This window comes from Vicia villosa, unplaced genomic scaffold (genome assembly GCF_029867415.1).
Source record: "Vicia villosa cultivar HV-30 ecotype Madison, WI unplaced genomic scaffold, Vvil1.0 ctg.004314F_1_1, whole genome shotgun sequence".
NCBI lineage: Eukaryota > Viridiplantae > Streptophyta > Magnoliopsida > Fabales > Fabaceae > Vicia > Vicia villosa.
The window spans coordinates 152,091-179,616 of record NW_026706409.1 but is presented as its reverse complement, the minus strand read 5'-3'; the positions used below and the strand labels follow the sequence as shown (position 1 = coordinate 179,616).

The 27,526-nt window shown below is 29.5% G+C and overlaps 1 protein-coding gene and 1 long non-coding RNA gene across 2 annotated transcripts; both read left to right on the top strand.

The window, feature by feature from the left end:
• The first annotated feature begins 7,575 nt into the window (after window positions 1-7,575).
• LOC131641954 (uncharacterized) lies at window positions 7,576-9,018 on the top strand. Its single transcript, XR_009295683.1, has 2 exons — window positions 7,576-8,157; window positions 8,752-9,018. It is a non-coding gene; the product is annotated as an uncharacterized LOC131641954 (long non-coding RNA).
• Window positions 9,019-12,700: 3,682 nt separating this feature from the next.
• LOC131641953 (amino acid permease 1-like) lies at window positions 12,701-14,927 on the top strand. The gene is made up of 4 exons (XM_058912244.1): window positions 12,701-12,767; window positions 12,867-13,100; window positions 14,492-14,585; window positions 14,684-14,927. Exons 1-4 carry the CDS (start codon window positions 12,701-12,703, stop codon window positions 14,925-14,927), a joined length of 639 nt encoding a protein of 212 aa, XP_058768227.1.
• Window positions 14,928-27,526: the final 12,599 nt, after the last annotated feature.

Sequence of the window (27,526 nt, the reverse complement as noted above, 5' to 3'; positions counted from 1 at the left end):
GCTATTTAAAATCTCAAATATGAACTTTTTTAAGAAAAGCATATACTAAAATTGGTAATAAAATATTTCAAGTTTCAATATTTTCATAAACATTAAGTCTATATTTTAATATAAAATAAAACATTTAATGAAAAACAAAATATAATCATCAAAATATTTAATAAAAAACATGATATATATATATATATATATATATATATATATATATATATATATATATATATATATTAATAAAATATATATGATAGATTAGAAAGATAAAACTTAATTGAATGTGAAAAAAAATTGGTATAGATTACACTGTGTACGTCAAATCATAGCAGACCTACGTTGAAAAGAGAAAAGAAAATGTAAAGAAAAAGAAAACATCATTGCTTGGTTACATCCATTCTCACTATTATGTCCCAATCTAATTCCAAAGATACTTAAATTTTACATTCAAATTAATTTGTGAGATGAAGATCTTGCAGCTGATATTGACATGAGTAAAAAAATAGTGGTATGATTACAAATATTATAAGCCTGCATTATATAAATGTCCTGCAATATAAAACAAAGATTTTCAATTTCAAACTTCAGAAAGCTATATTATAAAATTAGAAAAGTTTAATATAGAAACCATCGATTCTAAATATAATTCCTTTTACAAATTTGAAGTTAGTACTATTAGATAAATTATTATAATTACCAAATTGAGTATTAATGTATATTTTCAGAAAATATAAATAATTTATTTTCATATTATTAGAATTAAGAATTAGTTGAAAAAATGGACATAAGTAAATCCTTTGTCTTTTTATGCTAAATTTTTAGATTTAAAAGCTTTAATAAATAAATCATTTATTTATTTTTAATCTAAAAATTGAGATTCTAACTTTTATTTCTAGGTTTGAAAATTGATAGAAAAACAATTACTTCATACTACTTTTATTTTTATTTTTTATGATAGAGATACATCATATCAAATCTATTAATTTTCGAAACGGTAAAGTATCATCATATTAAATTCAATTAAATTATTTTTCAAATGGATCCAATAATTAATAATCAATAAAGATAATATATTTCATCATTATTGAGACATAATTGATTTTAAATAAAAATTTTATTAAAATTAATTTTAACACAATCAATGGAAGGTTAATATTATTCTATAAAATTTTATATTATATTATTGGATCATTATAGTTGTATTGGTATCTATAGTATAAAAAAATATTAAGAATTACTTGGAAGAACAATATGATACCTTATGTTGGAAGAACAATATTACTTCATCTATACACCATTGCTTTGAAAAAAAAAGCATGATAGCTACATCCTGAAAAAAATTATTGAATATTATAATACACTTGCAAACATTACATAATAAAATTATATTTAAACATGATAGAAAACACATATTTAAACCTGAATCATTTACACAGAGGTTCACACAGGTCTCACTCTATGACTCCATGCCTTCAACTTCATCCTTGTTATATCTATCGATCTGAAACAAAAAGATTACATTTTTTTTTACTAAATTAGAAAAGGCCATTTGCAGTGTACACTTAACAACTTTTAAAGACAAGATTTGACAAATATATAATAAAAAGATGTGATTTTTATCAAGAAGACAAACATATATTTTAGAGTTGGATGAAGAAGATGAACAATATCTTCCATAACTAGAACAAAACCTGTCTGAAAATAAAAACACAAAATACTTAATCAACAAACTATTATTCAACTTTAGATTTGCAAAAACAAAGCTAAACTTGTCTGAATCTTCATATTTTCAAGGCCCATTTTCTTATTCGAATATGCAGATCTGGTAGCACAAAAGAGAACGATGAAAGAGAAGGGGAGAAGAAAGGAAGCCAATACAAAACGTTGAGAAGCAGTAAAATGTTGAGAAGAGAGATGGAAGACCATGCATAGAGTAGGAGACTGGTAGCACAAAAGGGAACAGTGAAAGAGAAGGAGAGAAGAAAGGAAGAGAATACAAAATGGTGAGAGAATGCAAAAGTCGAGAAGAGAGATGGAAGAGTATGCAGAGAGTTTTGTCAGACATAAAGTTTCTTTTTAAAATTATGTTTATTGGGAAGCAGCTTTTGGCTTTGTCTTTGTTACAAAAAGTAACTTTTTTTTAACAGCAGAGCAAATTTAATTGGACAAAGGAAAATAATAAAGTTGAGATGAAACAAAGTCATAATTTAGTCACAAAAAGTATTATTTGGACACAATTTAACCTTGAATTCAATAAGTGGCATTTTTTGAACAAATGGCAAAATGGACTTAACCAGATACATTTGTTTTCTTAGATTATAGATGTGAGACTTCTTCCTCACACTTGATTACCAACATGTTGAAATTAGTATTGTGGTGTACTTTTCGTTTATATCGTATCCACAGGGATTATTGCGATATCACCGCCGTTCTATAGCCTATTTTGTCTTGAGTTAATGTTACTTTAGTTTTAGATTTGCAAAAGGTCATTCAATCACTTTAGTAGCAAAGAGTAAATTAATGAAGGTTCTAAGTTAAAGAAAATGCATCAAGATTCGATTTCATCGACCTAAGTTTGTATGTTTCCTTATAAATATATGCTTATGAACTTGCTAACGATCAATATAATTACGTATCGACACCTATATCGTCCGTGTCCGCAACGATATAGCTAGATTTACCGTATTGTTTAACCGACGATTTCTCCACCGTTTAAACAATACAAATAACGTTTTAAAAACCGATACTTAGTAAACATCAAACTCTAAATCCATATCTGCAACTTATAGTTTGAAAGATGATGAGTTAGGTCTAGATACAAACATTGATGTCTCAAACATTTATACCAAAGAAAAAGCTTTAATAAACAAACTAAACCATCTATATTGATCATCACTTGTTCATACACATATATTCACAAGAAAAACATACAAAAGGCTAGGAAGATTACATCTTATCTTGATACAAAAGGGGTTTAGCTATCCATGAGAATGGTAGCTTGCACAAGAAGGAAAGGATGAAGATCAACAAGCATCAAAGGCGATTAATCGACGATCAAGGCTTCCAATCTTCAACTCTATGTTTGCTACAGTGTATTATGCTCTTGGTTCTCTCTAAAATATCTCTACATACATCTCCAAGTGATTTGGCCCCTATTCAAATAAACAAAGTTTCGCAGGCCGCGCTTAGCGCGGTGTAGCCCGCTAAGCGCGCCATCAAAAATTGCTTAAACCGCCCAACCGCGCTAAGCGGGCTCCAGACCTCGCTTAGCGCGGAACTCTCTGCCAGAACTTCCTTCTTTTCTTCAAAACCGCGCTTAGCGGACTCAACCTCGCTTAGCGCGCTTCCACTTTTCAGCAACCTTTGGCTTTGGTCTTGGAACATCATCAAAATCCTTTTTCCATGGTCTAAGCTTCCAATTATCTAAAAAAAACTACAAAATCCAACATAGATTGCAAAGATAAGAACTATTCAACAATAATATAAATATAAGAATAAATATATACCAAATGATAATAAAATACTACTATTAACCACAAAAAGACTTGAAAGTTACCAAAAATTACCTAAGATATTTACACAAATTGGTAACTAACACAACACTCCCTCTTAAGTGTGAGTCTATACACAATGCTTCTCCTCGATGGAAGAGCATGCTTAGAGTAGGAGACTGGTAGCGCAAAAGGGAACAATGAAAGAGAAGGAGAGAAGAAAGGAAGAGAATACAAAATGGTGAGAGAATGCAAAAGTTGAGAAGAGAGATGGAAGAGTATGCAGAGAGTTTTGTCAGACATAAAGTTTCTTTTTCAAATTATGTTTATTGGGAAGCAGCTTTTGGCTTTGTCTTTGTTACAAATCGTAACTTTTTTTAACAGCAGAGCAAATTTAATTGGACAAAGGAAAATAATAAAGTTGCGATGAAACAAAGTCATAATTTAGTCACAAAAAATATTATTTGGACACAATTTAACCTTGAATTCAATAGGTGGCATTTTTTGAACAAAAGGCAAAATGAACTTAACTAGGTACATTTGTTTTCTTATATTATAGATGTGGGACTTCTTCCTCACACTTGATTATCAACACTCCCTCTTAAGTGTGAGTCTATACACAATGTTTCTCCTCGAGTGTAAGCTCTTTCTTCCATATATATTTGTACCGCCATTAACACTCTTTAACGGGACACCTCATATCTCCACACACACTTGTACCGTCATTAACACTCTTTAAATACCACTGTTGGAGGCAATTTAGGGGTCAACACGAGAGAATATTTATACACTTGAGACACATCTTTGTGAAAGACACACCACATACTCACCCAAAACCTTAAGGTGATAGATGTGTGGGTTCTCTCACTTATAAAGTGTTAAATCTTCCATTTTCTAAGCAATGTGAGACTTCTTCCTCATACTTGATTCTCAACAACATGAGTAAAATATCCATATATTTCTAAGATAGTAATGTTGGTTTTCGTGAAAATATTTATCAAACACATCGATAATCATGTTCTTACTAATTCAATACTGACATATTAAAAACCGACATATTTTCACACAAAGTGTTCTAAACTTCTCTAATAGGTTAGTCTCTTCTGATGTGTGTTCTAAGAATTCGACTTATCTAAATTTTCAAGATTCTCTTTTAAAAATATATTTGATTAAAAATTAAAATTAAATACAGCAAATTTTTAAATATCATTTTTATTATATTTACCCCAAAATAATTATTTTTCTTTGTTAATTTTTTTAAAATCAGATTCTTTTTAATTTGTTAATAATATTATTTTATTTTTTCCAACATATCAATTGATATATATATATATATATATATATATATATATATATATATATATATATATATATATATATATATATATATATATATATATATATATATATATATATATATATATATATATATATGTTTTATTTGATTCTTCTAGAATATATAAAATATAAATCAAAATCAGTAGATAAAATATTGATTTATCTCCACACAAATATATCTAATAATTGGTGTGTCACTCGTGTGATGTTGGAATTCATGCTTATCGAAATATTTTGAAATAATGTATTTAATATTGTTGATTAAAATTATGATTAATTATATCAAAGTATTACATATCATTTTATTTATATTTGTTTTAAAAGGGGTATATTTATCCCAAAATTACATTTTTCTTTTGTTTTATAGGTTCTGTTTTTTTTTTTCAGTTGTAAAATAGTAAATTTATTTTTTCCAACAAATCAGATTATATTAATATATATTTTTTTATTTTCTTCTTCTAGATTAAAAATATAAATAAAAATCTCAGATAAAATATGATCTATCTGTACACAAATTGATCTCTTTGGTGAGTCTCTGGTGTGGTCTTGAAATTCAATATGCATAAATATTTTGTAATTTTAAAAAAATACATTTAATTAAAATTAAGATCTTTAACATTAAAAATTTTAATTTTATTTTAATTTTATAAGAGGAGTATATTTTATCCATAACTTATATTTTTCGCTTGTTAATTTTTATAAGATAAGTTTCTTTTCAATTAAAAATTATATTAGTTTTACTTTTTCTCACATATACATTTATAGTATATAATATATATTTTTTTAATAAAGGCTCATGTATATAACCAGACGAAAATCGATACAAAAAGGAGAACAAATTAGCCCCAAGAATTACGAGAACCTAAAAAAAGGTATACCTAATAAAATACAATGTCAAAGTGATAGATTAAAATTGACCAATCTCCACGTTGTGATTTAATTGGCGAGTCTCTCGTGCGATATTGGGATTCGACTTATTTAAATATTTTGTAGTTATATTTTTTAAACATATTAACTAAAAATCGTGATCAATTATATATATATATATATATATATATATATATATATATATATATATATATATATATATATATATATATATATATATATATATATATATAGGGTCGACCTTATGCAAGTGTAAGAAGTGCTACACCACATAATCTCAAATTTGAAAGGTCTAATATATATGGTCGGAACAATTCACGGAACCTCTGCGTGGATTATTCCAGCCGTGTGTGTGTGGTTAGCCCATTGACTACGAGGCAGATGAATAAAAAATTTTAGAGGCCAATATTAGTTTTTTCGAGAGTAATGCCGCTGGCATTCACCCACACAACGATGAACTCAGTGTTATTTAAGGGAATTAGGAGATTTATAAAAACTGCTATGTAAAAGGCTTGAAGTTGAAGAGGGTCAGAACAGTAGACGTAAACACCGTGGGCGTAAAGGCGAAGCTAAAGCCACTTAAGGAAGCTCCCATTAAGGAAGCCTTCACCATTCTACATGAGGGTAACATGAAAGTTGCAAAGAAGATCCCCTGTAAAAAGATGATTTCTAGGGTGATGAGCTTCTTTCAATTTAGGTTGTTTGATGTTTATTTTGATTAGACAAATTATATTCTTGGTCGTTTTTCTAAGGGTAATGACATTTTTCTAAGGAGCAAAAGGAACATTATCAAGATTGCCTTAAGGATATGAACCATAATGGATCTTCACAAAGGAGTCCTTTCCGCTCTTTGAGGCAATTAACACGTTGGACCTTCACGAAGAAGTCTTTGCCACCCTTTAAGGCTATTAAAAATTTTTCATCCTCACAAATGAGTCTTTGTCGCCTTTTGAGACTATTCAACATGCCAGATCCTTACAAAGGCAATTTCTGTATATACTTCTCAATGTTTATTCTTTTAAAAAAATTATAAAAAAGTTTTAAGTGGGTGTGTGTGCTTATAGTCATCTACTTCTACAAAGAATGAATTTTTGCATTTACTAAAGTTTCATTCACTTACTAAATTGGAAGATCAACTCCTCTAAGCCTTGTCTGATAGATTCTCTTGTTTTGACACTTGCTTTAAGACTTCTTTTGCGTTGTATGATTCTCTTGTGTTGACACTTGGTTTGAGAATTCTCTTGAGGATTTTGATATAGTTTTTTTGTTTGCCTTTGCCTGAAATTTTGTTGATGTCTGAAGCTTTATCTATGCTTGAAATTTTATCAATCCTTGTCAAACTCATGGCTTGCATCTTTAACTGCTTAAGTATATTGATGGATTTTATCTATGTCAGAAACTTTATCAATCCATATCAAACTCATAGCTTGCATCTTAACCGCTTAAGTGCATTGGTTGACTTTCTTAATTATTGCATCTTTACTATGCTTCATGTCTATTTTCTTCTTCAGAGTTATCATCATGTTGATGTTATCTTTCTATACAATTGTCATTAGGGGTGGACATGAAAACACCATCCGACCGAACCCGGACCGGTCCGAGTGTTTTTCAAGGTATTGGATAGGGTCGGTTCGGATCTTCGGGTTGTCGGGTGGCTTAATAGGGTTGGGGCGGTTTGCTTAGGTCGGATTCGGCTTGTATTCTTGAGCCCGTCGGAATCCGAATCCGACCGAATTCAATGATAATCTTATGGGCCTTCTATCCAAACCCAGTTTATGTCCAATTGCAACCAGCCCATTATATCAAATCCAGGTAATATAAATTCTTCTGTCTTCTAACCCTAAACCTAAGCCTCCATCTTCAAATCTTGCCGCTACTGTTTGTGTATTCTGAATCCCTATTTTGCACCTTCTCTCCATGCTTCTTCTTCACCTCATCTGATTTTTCATCTTGTTGTTTCTCTGATATTTAATCTCATCGTGTTATTGATTTTTACTCTTTTGTGATTCAGGGTTAGTGTTTGTTTAGATTAAGATTTGTGTATGAGTTTTGGTTGTATTAGTGCAGTAGTGGTTCGATTTCTTTCTTGATGGTGGAAAAGTCTATTGTTTTCTAGTTAGTTTATTGTAATGTTTGTCAGTCTCATTGATATATTTTGTCTAAGGGTTTGATTTGTTCACTAACATGTACTTCCAACTTTTATGAATGTTGTTTCACTAATATGTGCTTCTAACTTGTATGAATGTTAATTATGTTTCTTTTTTTGTGTTGAGTTTTTCACTAATTTTGATTTATTTTTTTTACAGAAGCAGGGATCCATATGAGAATGCAGGGAGTTGGATCTGAGATTATTAAAAAAAGCAAAGAAAGGAGTTGGATCTATAAACGTCCAAATAGTTGGATCTACAAACTGGATGCATCAACAAGTTTATATCTTTAAAACCATAAGGTATGCATTATATATATGTAGTGTCAAGTAAACATTTTTTGCTTCCAGATCTATAAGTTTTTGTTATGTCTTTTCCTTCAGATCTGAGTTTTTATTTTCTCTTATGTGTAAGTGTTAGTAACATGTATATTTTTTTTTGGTTTTGACATCAATGAAAATAACCATGTGTATTTGTATATCTGAGTTACCATTGGTGCTAAATAGTTGCATATTTCTCAGCATATTCCTCAGAACACTAGGTTCCATTCTAATAATTGTATAGATGACATATATTCATTATTAACTAACTATAAAATTTGGATTAACTCATTTGGAACTACTTTGGAACTCTCTTAAATTTAAAATTCATTTTAGTTTATTGTTATAGTTATGCATGATTATTTGTTGGATAGTATGAATATTTAATTGTGAAATAATTTATGGTTTTGTAGAGTTTTGCAGATTATGTTACTGCTATAACTCCTTTTTGAGTTTTGAAGAGGTATGATAATGATACTATATTTAATGCAGTAGATTTATATTGCTAAAGAAATTTGTTTCATCAAACTGTTTTTGATTATCTGAAATTTTCTAATATCTGACTTTTTTTTGTAGGATCTGTTATGTAGACTTAAGGAAATTGTTTTGTTTCCTTCAAATCCATTAAATATCAGCATAGAAATTGAAGAAGTAGAAAAAAAGAAATTGAAGATAGGAATTAAAGATAAATTGCCTAAGCTGGAGGAAGAGGAATCATCAATGTTACAAACAAATATGGACATTTGGACAAATTTAAGTAGATAAAATTGAATAAAAGAAAAAATTGTAATTGTCCAATTTCTTTTTAATTAAAAACTGAATAAATTAGTTTAAAATCTTAAATGTATAGAAAAAAAATGAATTAAAGTTGGGTCATAATTTGAACTGCCCAGTGATTCTAAATCTGTACAAAAACTTAAAAAAATAGTTAGAATTTTAAATTTGGGCTTAAAGATGGTATGGCCCAATTTTATTAATAACCGAATAAAACCGATATAGCTAACCGAACCGAAATAAACCGGACCCGAATAAACCGAAGTGGCCAGCGGTCGGAAATTGGGCCTAGACAACTCACCCGTGGGTTGGTTCGGTTCTGGATTTTGGGCCCGAATCCGAACCGAACCGAACCGGTGTCCACCCCTAATTGTCATCATCAAAACAATTATATCATCTTGATTACCTGGAAGGTTCCATAGTAGCAGCATAGGCCGAGGAAGATGGAGAATGGTCACCGAATTTACATCGAAATAAGATGGATCCTCGGGATGTTCAGGGAAGGGACTGCACGAGGTCAATAAATGTCCCTTAGATTTTCAATCAGATGTGAAAGGTTTGACATGTTTCGACACGTTCTTGAAATAGGTGAATTCTTATCTACCCATCATAAAAAGTTGGGTAGAGTTACCCTTAGAGTGAAATGCATTGAAAACAACCAAAAAGTATACTATTTAATAATAAATTAAATAAGATGAAATTAAATGTTACAATGTGATTGGTGGAATGTACTCTACCCAACTTTTTATGATGGGTAGAGAAGTTGTCCCCCTTGAAATATAATTTAGTTGGGTATCCAAAGGTTAAGTAATCATTTATGACATTAAATGCCTCACACACTTTCAACTCTAATTTTTTTTTTTGAAATCTTCCAACTGACATAAGACTCACAGTCTTATGTGACAAGAATTTCCTAAGAGACTCAACTAGCCTCTCACATGAGGGACTCGTGAACTAGCAGCCTCTCGACTATTGGAATTGACTAGTGTCTCGTTTATGGGATTCTGCTAGTGTTTTGTTTTAATAGTGCAACTAAAGATTGTTCCACTTACAATTCTTCTAGGAGTCCTAGATAGGAAGAATGAACTAAATCACTTTGTCTTTTTCCAAGGCCTCGTGGTTGAGGGTTAGTGTATCGGTATTTTGATAAAGGGGTCTTAAGAGGCAATATCAATCACACTTTTTTTTAAATATATCAGCCTTTTAATAGATGTATCATTTTCTCAAGTTTAATTCGTCTGCAAGGAATTGAGTGACACGTCTTTCTCCTGCAACGACACAGAAAAGTCATGAGAAAGATGGATCACACTACCCTGAATACTAGGAGGAGAACTGTCCACTCCATAAAGGAGAACTCACCAAGCATACATATACATAGCTTCTCTTGCAATAGATATGCTAGCTCTCAGCCTCGTATTAACCTTAGAGTGTGTTTGGATGAGGTAATTGGAAATTTTAAAGGAATTCAAAATTCAAAGCAATTTAAATGATTCAATTGAAATCCATTCATTTTAAATTATTTTGTTTGGATAAAATATTAAGGTAATTCATTGTTAAATTTTTAGGGTCATTTTTTATAAGATATAAATTTTTTGGACCAAATTAAAAAAATTGAAAAGTAGGGACCAAATTGTAATTTTTAAAACTTTGAAGGACCAAATTGTAAATTTTAAAAATTATTAAGGACCAATTTGCAATTTTTAAAAAAAATTTAGGGTCAATTTTGTAATTTTGGAAAATATGAGGACCAATTTGTAAAATTTGAAGAAATAATAGTAACAAATACATTTTGTGGAGTACGAAGGAATTTCAAATTCTTTAGTTTTTGGTGTCATTTCAAAATGATTAAATTTAACTTAGATAAAATACTCCATAAATTTCCATCATTTTAACAATTCTCCATTTTTTATCCAAACAATAAATTTTGTGCAAATCATTTTGAATTCCCTCAAAACATTACATTACCTCATTAAAATGCTTCATCCAAACACACTCTTAAAGTTTTTAACAATCCTAAATTATTAGAAGTCGCCACACATTTGTACTTTTAGCCACCAAACTATATATTTCTTTTACTTGCTTCTTCTAGAATACAATATAAATTAAAAGTGATAGTTAAAAAGAGACTCATCTCCATACAAATTGATTTATTTAATGAGTCACACATATGATTTTGGGATTCAACTTATTTAAATATTTTGTAATTAATTAAAAAAATATTTGATTGAAAACAAAGATCAAAACTTATATATTTCTTATGTTAACTTTATAAGATTTATTTATTTTTAATATGTAATTACATTTATTTTACTTTTTCCAACATATTCAATTATATTACCTATATTCTTTATTTGCTCCTTCTAGAACAACATATTACTCAAAACTGATATTTAAAAAATTGACATATCTCCATACAAATTGATCTAATTAGTGAGTCTAGAGTGATCTGGGGATTCAATTTCTGTTTAAATAATGTAAAATCATTTTTTCTAAAAATATATTGGATTAAAAATTGATATCAATTACATTTAAATTTTTTAATATTAATTTCATTTTAAAATGAGCATATTTTATCCTAAATTTATATTTTTTTAATTTTATAAGATTAGTTTCTTTTAAATTTTAATTACTCTAATTTTCTTTTTTTAATATACATACACACACACACACACACATATATATATATATATATATATATATATATATATATATATATATATATATATATATATATATATATATATATATATATATATATATATATATATATATATATATATAAATTGATAGATAAAAATTTAATTATTTCCATACAATATATCTAAGGTTAAAATACAATTTTGATTCTATAATTTTACTTAATTTATGAAATTAATCTTCCTATTTTAAATTTAAATAATCTTAGTTCCCCCATTTTTTAGTTAATATTTTTATCTATAAAGTCTCACAATAGGTTTATATATAATGTTTTGTCATGTTTCACAAAATAATAAAAAAAATATTTAAAAAATTAAACATTGATAATTTTAATTGCAAAAATATAAGAGAGAGAACATATATTGTTTAAATTTAAAATAGAATATTTTAATGACGAGTCTCTTAAGTGATCTTGAGATTCAATTTTTTAAAAATATTTTGGAATAATATTTCTTAATATATTTGATTAAAAATTTTGATAAATTTTATCAAAATTTTTTAATATCATTTTTATATAAACTTTATGATAAAATTAGCATATTTTATCCCAATCTTATACTTTTCGTTTGTTAATTTTTATATGAGAAATTTCTTTTAAATTTTTAATTGCATTATTTTTCTTCCAAAAATTCCAATTTTCTTTTATATTTTGTAGCAATCAATAAAATAAGTTTTATAAATACAAAAAAAAAGTTGTCACTATATTTAAAATTATAAAAAAAAATTAATTTTCATGTACTTTAAAAAAAAATTATATTTTCAACACTTTTTTTCATATATGAATATGTGAAATGTTCCATATTTTAATCGATACCGTGCAATATATTCTTGCTTAGCTACCAATTAAAATAGCACAAATTTTGTTGCATTTAAGGAAGCAAATGTATACATTGAATAAAGAGCATTAAATTAAATACATGCAGATTTGAGTCTATCTTACAAAATTCCGACTTTATATATCTCTTAAAATCAAAACAATAGTACTGTCTCAATTTCATAATCAATTTTCAAAGAAACTGAGAAAGAGACAGAGAACTACTGAGTCAAAGCCATGATGGTGTCAAGTAGCTTCTCTGTCGATACTCATAAATATGATGACGATGGAGTCATAAAACGAACTGGTCTGTATTTATTTTGCTATCCTTTACTTTATTTATTTTTATTTAAATTTTGATGTATTATTTTGAGATTTTAACTGTGACAACTGTATGATTATGAAGGAACATGGGTAACTGCGAGTGCACACATAGTGAGTGCTGTGATAGGATCTGGAGTTTTGTCATTGGCATGGGCTGTTGCACAATTGGGGTGGATTGGAGGAGTTGTCTCTCTGATACTTTTCTCATTCATTACTCTCCTCACTGCTTCTCTCACGGCTGATTGTTATAGGTATCCTGATCCTGTTTATGGAATCAGAAATCCTACCTACAAAGTAATGGTAAAAAATATTTTAGGTAATCACAAAATTCAATCTTTAATATTTTAGGATTCTCACATTTAAATTATGATTAAATAAAAACCTCTATTTTTTTTTATAATTAATTTATTACTAATCTACACACGACATAAAAAAAACTTAAGACGGCTCTTGATGCACATCAATCGTATAATTATCTTTATGCCATGTATATATGAAACTGCAAGTAGTTTTTGAACGCATTTACATTTAAAAAAATATGCGGAGTTTCATTTCATTCATGATCATAGATAAATCTAGATCTAATGATTGATAATTGATTAAACTCATTAACAATAACAAATGTTTTAGACAATTTTAAAATTAAATTCTTTTAGTTTTAAGGATTTGGCGTTAACGAAATTATACATTTTATATGCGGCATATCATGTGTTGTAAAGAGTTTTTTTTTTTTGGGAATTTTTTTTTATAAAGAGTTTTTTAAATTTGGACTGATATAACAGATACACGAATCGTTACTAATTTTTTTAATGTCATAGACAAATTTAGATCTAACGATCGAAATTTAATATAGCTAGTTGATGGTAGCAATCCTTTTATTTAATTACAAATTTTTGTTTTTATTGTTTCACTTTTCATCCATATATTTGGGAACTTTATGTCAACTTTAATCAAAAGTCATATTTTTATAATCATTATAAATGTGGGTTGAATAAAATAAAAATCAAACTTGACAAATCCCATCTATAATCATGAGGTAATTTAGGTCTAACAATAGAGGATTTTTTACACTAATGTCACAAAGCTGAAAAATAAAAACTAAATTACCACCTTTTGAAATAAAATTACCTAGACGTCACATTCCATGCACGTGCTCGACCATTCATTGGTCGAGTGTACAATAAAATTTTTTTTGACTTCATTGGCTCGTCTAATTATTGGTCAAACGTAAATTTCATTTATTTGGACTTCACATGTTCGACTAATGGATGGTCGAGTACATGCATGAAATGTGACATTTGAGTTATTTTATTTCAAAAGATGACAATTTGGTATTTTTTTTCAGCTATATATCTGGCATTAGTGTAAATATCTCAAGAATCGATATTTTCCGTCAAAATCATAAAGGGAGCAGTGAATTAGATATTTACAGTTTTCATAATTACATTGATGAATGATTTCTAAAACAATCACCGTGACATCAACTATTATTCAGAGTCCATAAGATTTTGGAGACTCTATTTAACTACGGTTGAATTGTCACAAACATTTTATAAAATTCTATTTAATCAAGATTTAATCATCACAAATATTGAATCATGTGATATAATGTGTTGCAAACTCTCAAAGATACCGGTGTTCTTTTATTTTTGAAGTTGATTGATGATGTTTGTATTTGCATGTAACTTTTCCTGTTTTTTTCTACAGGAGGATTTCAATATAAGCTTTGTGCATTAGCTCAGTACACAAATCTTGTGGGTATTACCATTGGCTTCACTCTCACAGGATCCATTAGCATGGAGTAAGAACTTCAAAATGTCTCACTAATTATTTAGCTAATTTGTAAATCTATGAAAACTAGGATAATATTAATAATAAAATTGGCTTGTTTATGGACAGGGCCATAAAAAAATCAAATTGTTTTCATAAACATGGCCATGAAGCAGATTGCAGTACAGCCACTTATCAATTTATGGCAATCTTTGGACTCTTTCAGATTATACTAAGTCAAATCCCTAATTTTCATAAACTTTCATTCCTCTCTATTGTTGCTTCTGTCATGTCTTTTGGTTATGCTTTCATTGGCATTGGTCTCTCCAAAATCTTTGAATTTATTTTAATACTGTTGGACTATTTCTCTTGAGCAGATAAAACATCCACGTGTGTAGTCTATCCAAAAAGTATTCCCATTCAAAGATTGCCTTTTGACTACCTTTTCTGGCTGTGGACCAATTCTTCTGGAAGAACCAATTTTCTAAGATAGCACATGCATAGACATGGACACGACCCCCTGACTAAGCTTTGATGTTATCTTCCCAAAATATTCCTTTCCAAGATTTCCCTTCTCTGCTTGAGCCTGATATTATTTGAAGAGACTTATCTCCAATAAAGTTCCCAGCACAATCACTGACACCTCTATTTGACGGTGCTAGACCTTATTTCCTGAGTAGCTTCCTTGTTTGACTCAAGGGAGGCATGTCCTCATAAATGTCCTGACATGTGGTCAGACATTTCCTCTTCTTCAGTTCCCAAAGATTAGTATTTTTTCTTTAATCAACACTGTCATACCCCAAAATTTTCCCATCTCATTTCACCTTTCAAAACTCATACCAAAATTCAAAACTCAAGGGCACACTCTCCTAGACAATGACCTCCTGAACTAGGGTTTTGAATTCTCTGAAGAAAATGAATGAATCAAGGTCTCCAAGGGATTTCATAAGGCTAATGATGTTTCCAATGATCTCTATTACAAAATTCAGGCTTCAACTCCAAGGATTGCTTAGTCAATTGCTCAGAAAGTCAACAGTCGACTAGTTTGACCTAAAAGTCAACTGTAGTCAAAGTACAGTCAAAACTCCTGATTTTTTTGTAAACATCCTTATTTTGAAGTATCATTCATCATTTTATCAAGGGTTGATCATGATTCATCAAGGAAAGTTCAGAAATCAACAAAACCTAAAGTTTCTAAATTAGGGTTTTTTTAACCTAAAGTCAACTAAACTTTGACCAGCCATAACTTTCACATGGAACATCAGAAATTTCCCATCCAAATCTCATTTTGAAGGAAATTGAATTCTCTACAACTTTGTCTCTCACATGTCAAGGCTAAAAATACTTCATTTGAGAGATATGAGCCAAAAAATTACAGGTCCTTCTAGAAGCTCGCAAAAAGCTGTTTTTTGTCAGGAGCCATATCTTCAAGACAAAATACTCAAATGCAAAAAGTGTTCCAAAATGTATTGTAGATGACATCTTGGGCTTTCCAAAAAGTCCTATAACATCTTCATATGACCAATATTGGAGGAGTTATGTTTGACAGAAGTTGGGGGAAAATTGAGAAAAGCTAGAAATCTTAATTGGCAAAAATTTCAACTTTTGACTAATGGGCCAAGGTTTCTTGATTCTAAATGTGTCCATGGGATAAATAAACACTATTAAGCCAATTATTTCATTTTTATGGCATTTATTTTTATTTATGTGAATTTTATTCATTTAAATATTAATAAATCAAATAAAATATGAAATAATTAAATTAGTCATGAGATTTATTTTATGGCCATATCAAGAGATCCAAATATCAAATATTATGGAAATTTCGTGCTATGGGTGATTGGACATTCAGAAGGCAAAGGACAAGGGTTGCTGCCCCAGAACACACGACAAACAACTTCAAAAGTTCCAAGAAAAGAGAAACCGATTTCACAACTGCAGGCTAATTCAAGAGCTTCTGACGATCGATAAGGAATCCTGGGACTCTCCTGATTACTCTCCAATCATCCTTAGGCCTCGCAGCATCGTAATTCACCATCATTCAGAGCACGATTTGTTTAAAATTTATCAAGCTTCGATTATATTAATTCCTTCATTATTAACGTGTTTTGAGTACATATTTATGATCATGACGATGTTTAAAGCATGTTTGGATCCATGTTAAGAAGTTTTGACGTGTAGATGTCCAGTTGCCATGGTTAGGGCATAATCATACTCAAGCTTCGTACTGCCATTTACATGCGTTTTCAGAGAAAACTAAGGCCATGATTGAGTTCGCAGCCCCCAAAATAGGGGGGGGGGGTAACCTAAGTCTCATGGTCGAAAGAAAGCTTTTCGCGCAGGTGAGAATACTAGTGGCCGGAGAAGAAGGTTGCAGCCACCGCGCGTGGTGGCTGTCTGGATCCAGTCAAACGTCCGACCAGTCAACGTGCACGTGTGGCATTTTTGCACTTTACCATTGGCCAGTAAAAGATCGGACTCCCCTCTCTCCTCTGATTCGTCATTCCAATAGCACCGGGCCCCACTTTGACTTGTTTTTTTATTTCCCATTTAATTGACTTGTTCTATATTTAATTTCATGGGTTTGTTTGTTTGTCAATTGAGACAGGTAGCACAATTGGCTAAAGCGCTTTATGGTTGAGTGCAAGGGCCTGGGTTCGAACCCTACCCTTGACACTTTATATTTTAACATTTCAATGATATTACTGGTTCAATGATTTAGTGTACTCAGCCCGTGACTTTCCTTGATGCACCTTTTCTCACCACCATGAGATCTCCACCTGCGCACGATCAAACACATAGAACCTGCAGCTCACCATGAACCCTCAGGACTTTCACCACACCAAATTAGCACCCAGGTTTTCTAGTTATTTTTTTTATATTTATTTGCATAACTAGTTTTTACTTTTTTTTTCTTTTTTTAAAGAAAACCAACCAATTACTTTTTTTTTGTTTTTAAATTAAAACAAAACCTTTTTCCTTAATAATAAAAACACAAATTTTATCTTTAAATTTATAATTTTAACGTTGAGTTTAATTTTTAAATTTTTAATTTTAACCTTGATTTTATTTTTAGGTTTATTATTATTTTTAACTATAGTTATAATTTTAGGTTTTTTAACCTTTAATTTTTGTTTTGCCTTGCTGCTTCATTCTATTAACCATGATTAACTTATCCCCGTTTGGGGTTTGCTTTTTTGCTCTGCCTAAATTATTCCTATGCTGCAAATTTACCATTTAATTTTTGATCTGTTTATTATTGTATCTGCCCCAAAGCCTTGTAAAAAGTTTTCTACCTTTCTGCCTTTATTTTCTGTTACCCTCAGGGTTTTGTAATAGTTTAGGTTTTCTTTTCCGCCTTTATTTTTCTGCCCACAGGTGTTTATTGTAATAGCGTAGGATTTTACTTTCCGCATTTTAATTTCCATACAATATAACTGTTATATAACTGCGTGGTTAGTAATCTAGGGAGTGACGAGCTTGCTAATAAATTTAGTTTGCCTATATTACAAGATAAAATTATCTGAATATTAATCACTTGATTGTGCACCCACACACCTTTAGGGTAACCCTTCTTGTTGCCTGTTGCCTTTATTTGTGAAAAATAGTCAAGTCCCTCGATTCCGAGGATATCTAAAGCAAAGGTTGCCTTAATCATTGAAATCATCATATGAGATCTAGTCCCTCGAAGTTGTCTCGGTAAAACATGATGATTGTCCCAATTGCTAAGGTATCCTCGCATGATGCCTAAAAAGATTAATGACTATTCTATCCTTCCCTAAAGACTACCTACCTCTACATGGTAGGGACAATTTTATGGCGAACGATATCTCGATGACCCTTCAATATCCAATGAAAGGACTTCCTACCCTCTTATGGTATGGATAGCCCTTTCAATCTGAAAAGCTAAAAGAACATTTTTTCTAACTTAGGGTAGGTGCTCTTAAATGCTTGCTCCTTTCAAAATTCCAAACTATCTTTTTCCCACTAATTTTCAAATACTTTCAAACAAGGCTACGCTTATTTACAAGCTAAAGTCCTTAAACAAAGTTTTTCTATTCACACACTACACTTCAAACTCTTTTGAAAACAAGTGAGCTAAGCAATTAAGAGCCCATGAATAACCATGGATATAAAGGGTGCTTTAAACCTTCCCTTTGTGTAACCTACCCCCCGGACTCAATCTCTTTTCAAAGAAGGTCTTTCCTGTTCTTTTATGCCTTTCAGTTCTCCCACTGTATTACAAGCACCATCTGATATGTTAAGACACAAAGAAAGATTCTAGGCACAACCATCAATATAAAAGTTGTTGTGTAGGTATATCAATCTTGCACCAACTTGACAACCTTCAGTATCCATTTTTCAGATTTCATGGATAACAAATATGCTAATAGGAAACTTCTGCAGCAACCCTCCACAAACCTTAGACATCACAACTTGGACAGAAAGTTAAAACAACTGTAAAGACAGACTCAAGACTCTGGACTCACATGATTCGTCACTCAAACAGTGTTACAAAGTGTTAATCCAATACAAGACACAAACGACATTCTTTTTCTCCCTCTTTTTAGTCTATCTTGACAAAAAGTAATAAGAAGAAAAAACTAAGCAACAAAAAACTCAAAATACTTAAGACTATAACAAGCAAACCCTTAAGAAACAAAGATTAAGTCTAAGTTTCTCCAAAAAAAAATCCCCAGGAAACAAAAAGTAAGTCTAGGTTTCCAAACACAGAAAGAATCTAACAAGAACAAACTATATACAAAAATTACGTCCACACCAAATACACTTGATTAGGAATTTCTCATATATTCTAGAACAGATGTTCCCAGCTAACTTGCTACACAAGGTCCAGACTGCCACTATCTGTAACTTAGAGTAGAAAAATCCCTTCTTCATCAGCCATTTTGCTCTCTCCTTTATTGTGATAGCAACCATGTTTTGCCAGAACATGTTACTATAACTAAGATCAGACACACCTCTATTTACCCTATTTTGGAGACAAACCCCATAGCAAACCCCTAATATTACAGCAGTAGAAATAAATAAAGATATTATATTTTAATTTTAGATAATATATTATCTTTTTAAAAAGTAATTGGAAATAAACAAATTTAAATTTAATAAAAGTTTAAAATATTGCACATATTATGATTATAATGTAATAAAGTTTTCTGAAAAATGTGTTTCAGTTAGACATAATTTTTTAATCATTAATGTATATTAAAAAAATATACAAAATAATACTAACAGTTTATCATAAATTAAAATTTAATAACTTCTTATACCAAAATAAAAAAAATAATATTACTAATCTTATTTTAATGTGTGTTAGTATTAGTCATTGTAGTTAATATATTGTATTTTAAAAAAAAGGAACATCAAATAAACAATTATAGACTTAAAAAAATAAATTAACTATTTATTATTTTTTTGTTAAATTTACTAATTTAAAGAAATTAACAGTTAAATATTAAAATTATAATTTTAATAATATTTTAACATTTTATCATGTCATAAAAAAGCTATTTAAAATCTCAAATATGAACTTTTTTAAGAAAAGCATATACTAAAATTGGTAATAAAATATTTCAAGTTTCAATATTTTCATAAACATTAAGTCTATATTTTAATATAAAATAAAACATTTAATGAAAAACAAAATATAATCATCAAAATATTTAATAAAAAACATGATATATATATATATATATATATATATATATATATATATAATTAATAAAATATATATGATAGATTAGAAAGATAAAACTTAATTGAATGTGAAAAAAAATTGGTATAGATTACACTGTGTACGTCAAATCATAGCAGACCTACGTTGAAAAGAGAAAAGAAAATGTAAAGAAAAAGAAAACATCATTGCTTGGTTACATCCATTCTCACTATTATGTCCCAATCTAATTCCAAAGATACTTAAATTTTACATTCAAATTAATTTGTGAGATGAAGATCTTGCAGCTGATATTGACATGAGTAAAAAAATAGTGGTATGATTACAAATATTATAAGCCTGCATTATATAAATGTCCTGCAATATAAAACAAAGATTTTCAATTTCAAACTTCAGAAAGCTATATTATAAAATTAGAAAAGTTTAATATAGAAACCATCGATTCTAAATATAATTCCTTTTACAAATTTGAAGTTAGTACTATTAGATAAATTATTATAATTACCAAATTGAGTATTAATGTATATTTTCAGAAAATATAAATAATTTATTTTCATATTATTAGAATTAAGAATTAGTTGAAAAAATGGACATAAGTAAATCCTTTGTCTTTTTATGCTAAATTTTTAGATTTAAAAGCTTTAATAAATAAATCATTTATTTATTTTTAATCTAAAAATTGAGATTCTAACTTTTATTTCTAGGTTTGAAAATTGATAGAAAAACAATTACTTCATACTACTTTTATTTTTATTTTTTATGATAGAGATACATCATATCAAATCTATTAATTTTCGAAACGGTAAAGTATCATCATATTAAATTCAATTAAATTATTTTTCAAATGGATCCAATAATTAATAATCAATAAAGATAATATATTTCATCATTATTGAGACATAATTGATTTTAAATAAAAATTTTATTAAAATTAATTTTAACACAATCAATGGAAGGTTAATATTATTCTATAAAATTTTATATTATATTATTGGATCATTATAGTTGTATTGGTATCTATAGTATAAAAAAATATTAAGAATTACTTGGAAGAACAATATGATACCTTATGTTGGAAGAACAATATTACTTCATCTATACACCATTGCTTTGAAAAAAAAAGCATGATAGCTACATCCTGAAAAAAATTATTGAATATTATAATACACTTGCAAACATTACATAATAAAATTATATTTAAACATGATAGAAAACACATATTTAAACCTGAATCATTTACACAGAGGTTCACACAGGTCTCACTCTATGACTCCATGCCTTCAACTTCATCCTTGTTATATCTATCGATCTGAAACAAAAAGATTACATTTTTTTTTACTAAATTAGAAAAGGCCATTTGCAGTGTACACTTAACAACTTTTAAAGACAAGATTTGACAAATATATAATAAAAAGATGTGATTTTTATCAAGAAGACAAACATATATTTTAGAGTTGGATGAAGAAGATGAACAATATCTTCCATAACTAGAACAAAACCTGTCTGAAAATAAAAACACAAAATACTTAATCAACAAACTATTATTCAACTTTAGATTTGCAAAAACAAAGCTAAACTTGTCTGAATCTTCATATTTTCAAGGCCCATTTTCTTATTCGAATATGCAGATCTGGTAGCACAAAAGAGAACGATGAAAGAGAAGGGGAGAAGAAAGGAAGCCAATACAAAACGTTGAGAAGCAGTAAAATGTTGAGAAGAGAGATGGAAGACCATGCATAGAGTAGGAGACTGGTAGCACAAAAGGGAACAGTGAAAGAGAAGGAGAGAAGAAAGGAAGAGAATACAAAATGGTGAGAGAATGCAAAAGTCGAGAAGAGAGATGGAAGAGTATGCAGAGAGTTTTGTCAGACATAAAGTTTCTTTTTAAAATTATGTTTATTGGGAAGCAGCTTTTGGCTTTGTCTTTGTTACAAAAAGTAACTTTTTTTTAACAGCAGAGCAAATTTAATTGGACAAAGGAAAATAATAAAGTTGAGATGAAACAAAGTCATAATTTAGTCACAAAAAGTATTATTTGGACACAATTTAACCTTGAATTCAATAAGTGGCATTTTTTGAACAAATGGCAAAATGGACTTAACCAGATACATTTGTTTTCTTAGATTATAGATGTGAGACTTCTTCCTCACACTTGATTACCAACATGTTGAAATTAGTATTGTGGTGTACTTTTCGTTTATATCGTATCCACAGGGATTATTGCGATATCACCGCCGTTCTATAGCCTATTTTGTCTTGAGTTAATGTTACTTTAGTTTTAGATTTGCAAAAGGTCATTCAATCACTTTAGTAGCAAAGAGTAAATTAATGAAGGTTCTAAGTTAAAGAAAATGCATCAAGATTCGATTTCATCGACCTAAGTTTGTATGTTTCCTTATAAATATATGCTTATGAACTTGCTAACGATCAATATAATTACGTATCGACACCTATATCGTCCGTGTCCGCAACGATATAGCTAGATTTACCGTATTGTTTAACCGACGATTTCTCCACCGTTTAAACAATACAAATAACGTTTTAAAAACCGATACTTAGTAAACATCAAACTCTAAATCCATATCTGCAACTTATAGTTTGAAAGATGATGAGTTAGGTCTAGATACAAACATTGATGTCTCAAACATTTATACCAAAGAAAAAGCTTTAATAAACAAACTAAACCATCTATATTGATCATCACTTGTTCATACACATATATTCACAAGAAAAACATACAAAAGGCTAGGAAGATTACATCTTATCTTGATACAAAAGGGGTTTAGCTATCCATGAGAATGGTAGCTTGCACAAGAAGGAAAGGATGAAGATCAACAAGCATCAAAGGCGATTAATCGACGATCAAGGCTTCCAATCTTCAACTCTATGTTTGCTACAGTGTATTATGCTCTTGGTTCTCTCTAAAATATCTCTACATACATCTCCAAGTGATTTGGCCCCTATTCAAATAAACAAAGTTTCGCAGGCCGCGCTTAGCGCGGTGTAGCCCGCTAAGCGCGCCATCAAAAATTGCTTAAACCGCCCAACCGCGCTAAGCGGGCTCCAGACCTCGCTTAGCGCGGAACTCTCTGCCAGAACTTCCTTCTTTTCTTCAAAACCGCGCTTAGCGGACTCAACCTCGCTTAGCGCGCTTCCACTTTTCAGCAACCTTTGGCTTTGGTCTTGGAACATCATCAAAATCCTTTTTCCATGGTCTAAGCTTCCAATTATCTAAAAAAAACTACAAAATCCAACATAGATTGCAAAGATAAGAACTATTCAACAATAATATAAATATAAGAATAAATATATACCAAATGATAATAAAATACTACTATTAACCACAAAAAGACTTGAAAGTTACCAAAAATTACCTAAGATATTTACACAAATTGGTAACTAACACAACACTCCCTCTTAAGTGTGAGTCTATACACAATGCTTCTCCTCGATGGAAGAGCATGCTTAGAGTAGGAGACTGGTAGCGCAAAAGGGAACAATGAAAGAGAAGGAGAGAAGAAAGGAAGAGAATACAAAATGGTGAGAGAATGCAAAAGTTGAGAAGAGAGATGGAAGAGTATGCAGAGAGTTTTGTCAGACATAAAGTTTCTTTTTCAAATTATGTTTATTGGGAAGCAGCTTTTGGCTTTGTCTTTGTTACAAATCGTAACTTTTTTTAACAGCAGAGCAAATTTAATTGGACAAAGGAAAATAATAAAGTTGCGATGAAACAAAGTCATAATTTAGTCACAAAAAATATTATTTGGACACAATTTAACCTTGAATTCAATAGGTGGCATTTTTTGAACAAAAGGCAAAATGAACTTAACTAGGTACATTTGTTTTCTTATATTATAGATGTGGGACTTCTTCCTCACACTTGATTATCAACACTCCCTCTTAAGTGTGAGTCTATACACAATGTTTCTCCTCGAGTGTAAGCTCTTTCTTCCATATATATTTGTACCGCCATTAACACTCTTTAACGGGACACCTCATATCTCCACACACACTTGTACCGTCATTAACACTCTTTAAATACCACTGTTGGAGGCAATTTAGGGGTCAACACGAGAGAATATTTATACACTTGAGACACATCTTTGTGAAAGACACACCACATACTCACCCAAAACCTTAAGGTGATAGATGTGTGGGTTCTCTCACTTATAAAGTGTTAAATCTTCCATTTTCTAAGCAATGTGAGACTTCTTCCTCATACTTGATTCTCAACAACATGAGTAAAATATCCATATATTTCTAAGATAGTAATGTTGGTTTTCGTGAAAATATTTATCAAACACATCGATAATCATGTTCTTACTAATTCAATACTGACATATTAAAAACCGACATATTTTCACACAAAGTGTTCTAAACTTCTCTAATAGGTTAGTCTCTTCTGATGTGTGTTCTAAGAATTCGACTTATCTAAATTTTCAAGATTCTCTTTTAAAAATATATTTGATTAAAAATTAAAATTAAATACAGCAAATTTTTAAATATCATTTTTATTATATTTACCCCAAAATAATTATTTTTCTTTGTTAATTTTTTTAAAATCAGATTCTTTTTAATTTGTTAATAATATTATTTTATTTTTTCCAACATATCAATTGATATATATATATATATATATATATATATATATATATATATATATATATATATATATATATATATATATATATATATATATATATATATATATATATATATATATATATATATATATATATATATATATATGTTTTATTTGATTCTTCTAGAATATATAAAATATAAATCAAAATCAGTAGATAAAATATTGATTTATCTCCACACAAATATATCTAATAATTGGTGTGTCACTCGTGTGATGTTGGAATTCATGCTTATCGAAATATTTTGAAATAATGTATTTAATATTGTTGATTAAAATTATGATTAATTATATCAAAGTATTACATATCATTTTATTTATATTTGTTTTAAAAGGGGTATATTTATCCCAAAATTACATTTTTCTTTTGTTTTATAGGTTCTGTTTTTTTTTTTCAGTTGTAAAATAGTAAATTTATTTTTTCCAACAAATCAGATTATATTAATATATATTTTTTTATTTTCTTCTTCTAGATTAAAAATATAAATAAAAATCTCAGATAAAATATGATCTATCTGTACACAAATTGATCTCTTTGGTGAGTCTCTGGTGTGGTCTTGAAATTCAATATGCATAAATATTTTGTAATTTTAAAAAAATACATTTAATTAAAATTAAGATCTTTAACATTAAAAATTTTAATTTTATTTTAATTTTATAAGAGGAGTATATTTTATCCATAACTTATATTTTTCGCTTGTTAATTTTTATAAGATAAGTTTCTTTTCAATTAAAAATTATATTAGTTTTACTTTTTCTCACATATACATTTATAGTATATAATATATATTTTTTTAATAAAGGCTCATGTATATAACCAGACGAAAATCGATACAAAAAGGAGAACAAATTAGCCCCAAGAATTACGAGAACCTAAAAAAAGGTATACCTAATAAAATACAATGTCAAAGTGATAGATTAAAATTGACCAATCTCCACGTTGTGATTTAATTGGCGAGTCTCTCGTGCGATATTGGGATTCGACTTATTTAAATATTTTGTAGTTATATTTTTTAAACATATTAACTAAAAATCGTGATCAATTATATATATATATATATATATATATATATATATATATATATATATATATATATATATATATATATATATATATATATATATATATATAGGGTCGACCTTATGCAAGTGTAAGAAGTGCTACACCACATAATCTCAAATTTGAAAGGTCTAATATATATGGTCGGAACAATTCACGGAACCTCTGCGTGGATTATTCCAGCCGTGTGTGTGTGGTTAGCCCATTGACTACGAGGCAGATGAATAAAAAATTTTAGAGGCCAATATTAGTTTTTTCGAGAGTAATGCCGCTGGCATTCACCCACACAACGATGAACTCAGTGTTATTTAAGGGAATTAGGAGATTTATAAAAACTGCTATGTAAAAAGCTTGAAGTTGAAGAAGGTCAGAACAGTAGACGTAAACACCGTGGGCGTAAAGGCGAAGCTAAAGCCACTTAAGGAAGCTCCCATTAAGGAAGCCTTCACCATTCTACATGAGGGTAACATGAAAGTTGCAAAGAAGATCCCCTGTAAAAAGATGATTTCTAGGGTGATGAGCTTCTTTCAATTTAGGTTGTTTGATGTTTATTTTGATTAGACAAATTATATTCTTGGTCGTTTTTCTAAGGGTAATGACATTTTTCTAAGGAGCAAAAGGAACATTATCAAGATTGCCTTAAGGATATGAACCATAATGGATCTTCACAAAGGAGTCCTTTCCGCTCTTTGAGGCAATTAACACGTTGGACCTTCACGAAGAAGTCTTTGCCACCCTTTAAGGCTATTAAAAATTTTTCATCCTCACAAATGAGTCTTTGTCGCCTTTTGAGACTATTCAACATGCCAGATCCTTACAAAGGCAATTTCTGTATATACTTCTCAATGTTTATTCTTTTAAAAAAATTATAAAAAAGTTTTAAGTGGGTGTGTGTGCTTATAGTCATCTACTTCTACAAAGAATGAATTTTTGCATTTACTAAAGTTTCATTCACTTACTAAATTGGAAGATCAACTCCTCTAAGCCTTGTCTGATAGATTCTCTTGTTTTGACACTTGCTTTAAGACTTCTTTTGCGTTGTATGATTCTCTTGTGTTGACACTTGGTTTGAGAATTCTCTTGAGGATTTTGATATAGTTTTTTTGTTTGCCTTTGCCTGAAATTTTGTTGATGTCTGAAGCTTTATCTATGCTTGAAATTTTATCAATCCTTGTCAAACTCATGGCTTGCATCTTTAACTGCTTAAGTATATTGATGGATTTTATCTATGTCAGAAACTTTATCAATCCATATCAAACTCATAGCTTGCATCTTAACCGCTTAAGTGCATTGGTTGACTTTCTTAATTATTGCATCTTTACTATGCTTCATGTCTATTTTCTTCTTCAGAGTTATCATCATGTTGATGTTATCTTTCTATACAATTGTCATTAGGGGTGGACATGAAAACACCATCCGACCGAACCCGGACCGGTCCGAGTGTTTTTCAAGGTATTGGATAGGGTCGGTTCGGATCTTCGGGTTGTCGGGTGGCTTAATAGGGTTGGGGCGGTTTGCTTAGGTCGGATTCGGCTTGTATTCTTGAGCCCGTCGGAATCCGAATCCGACCGAATTCAA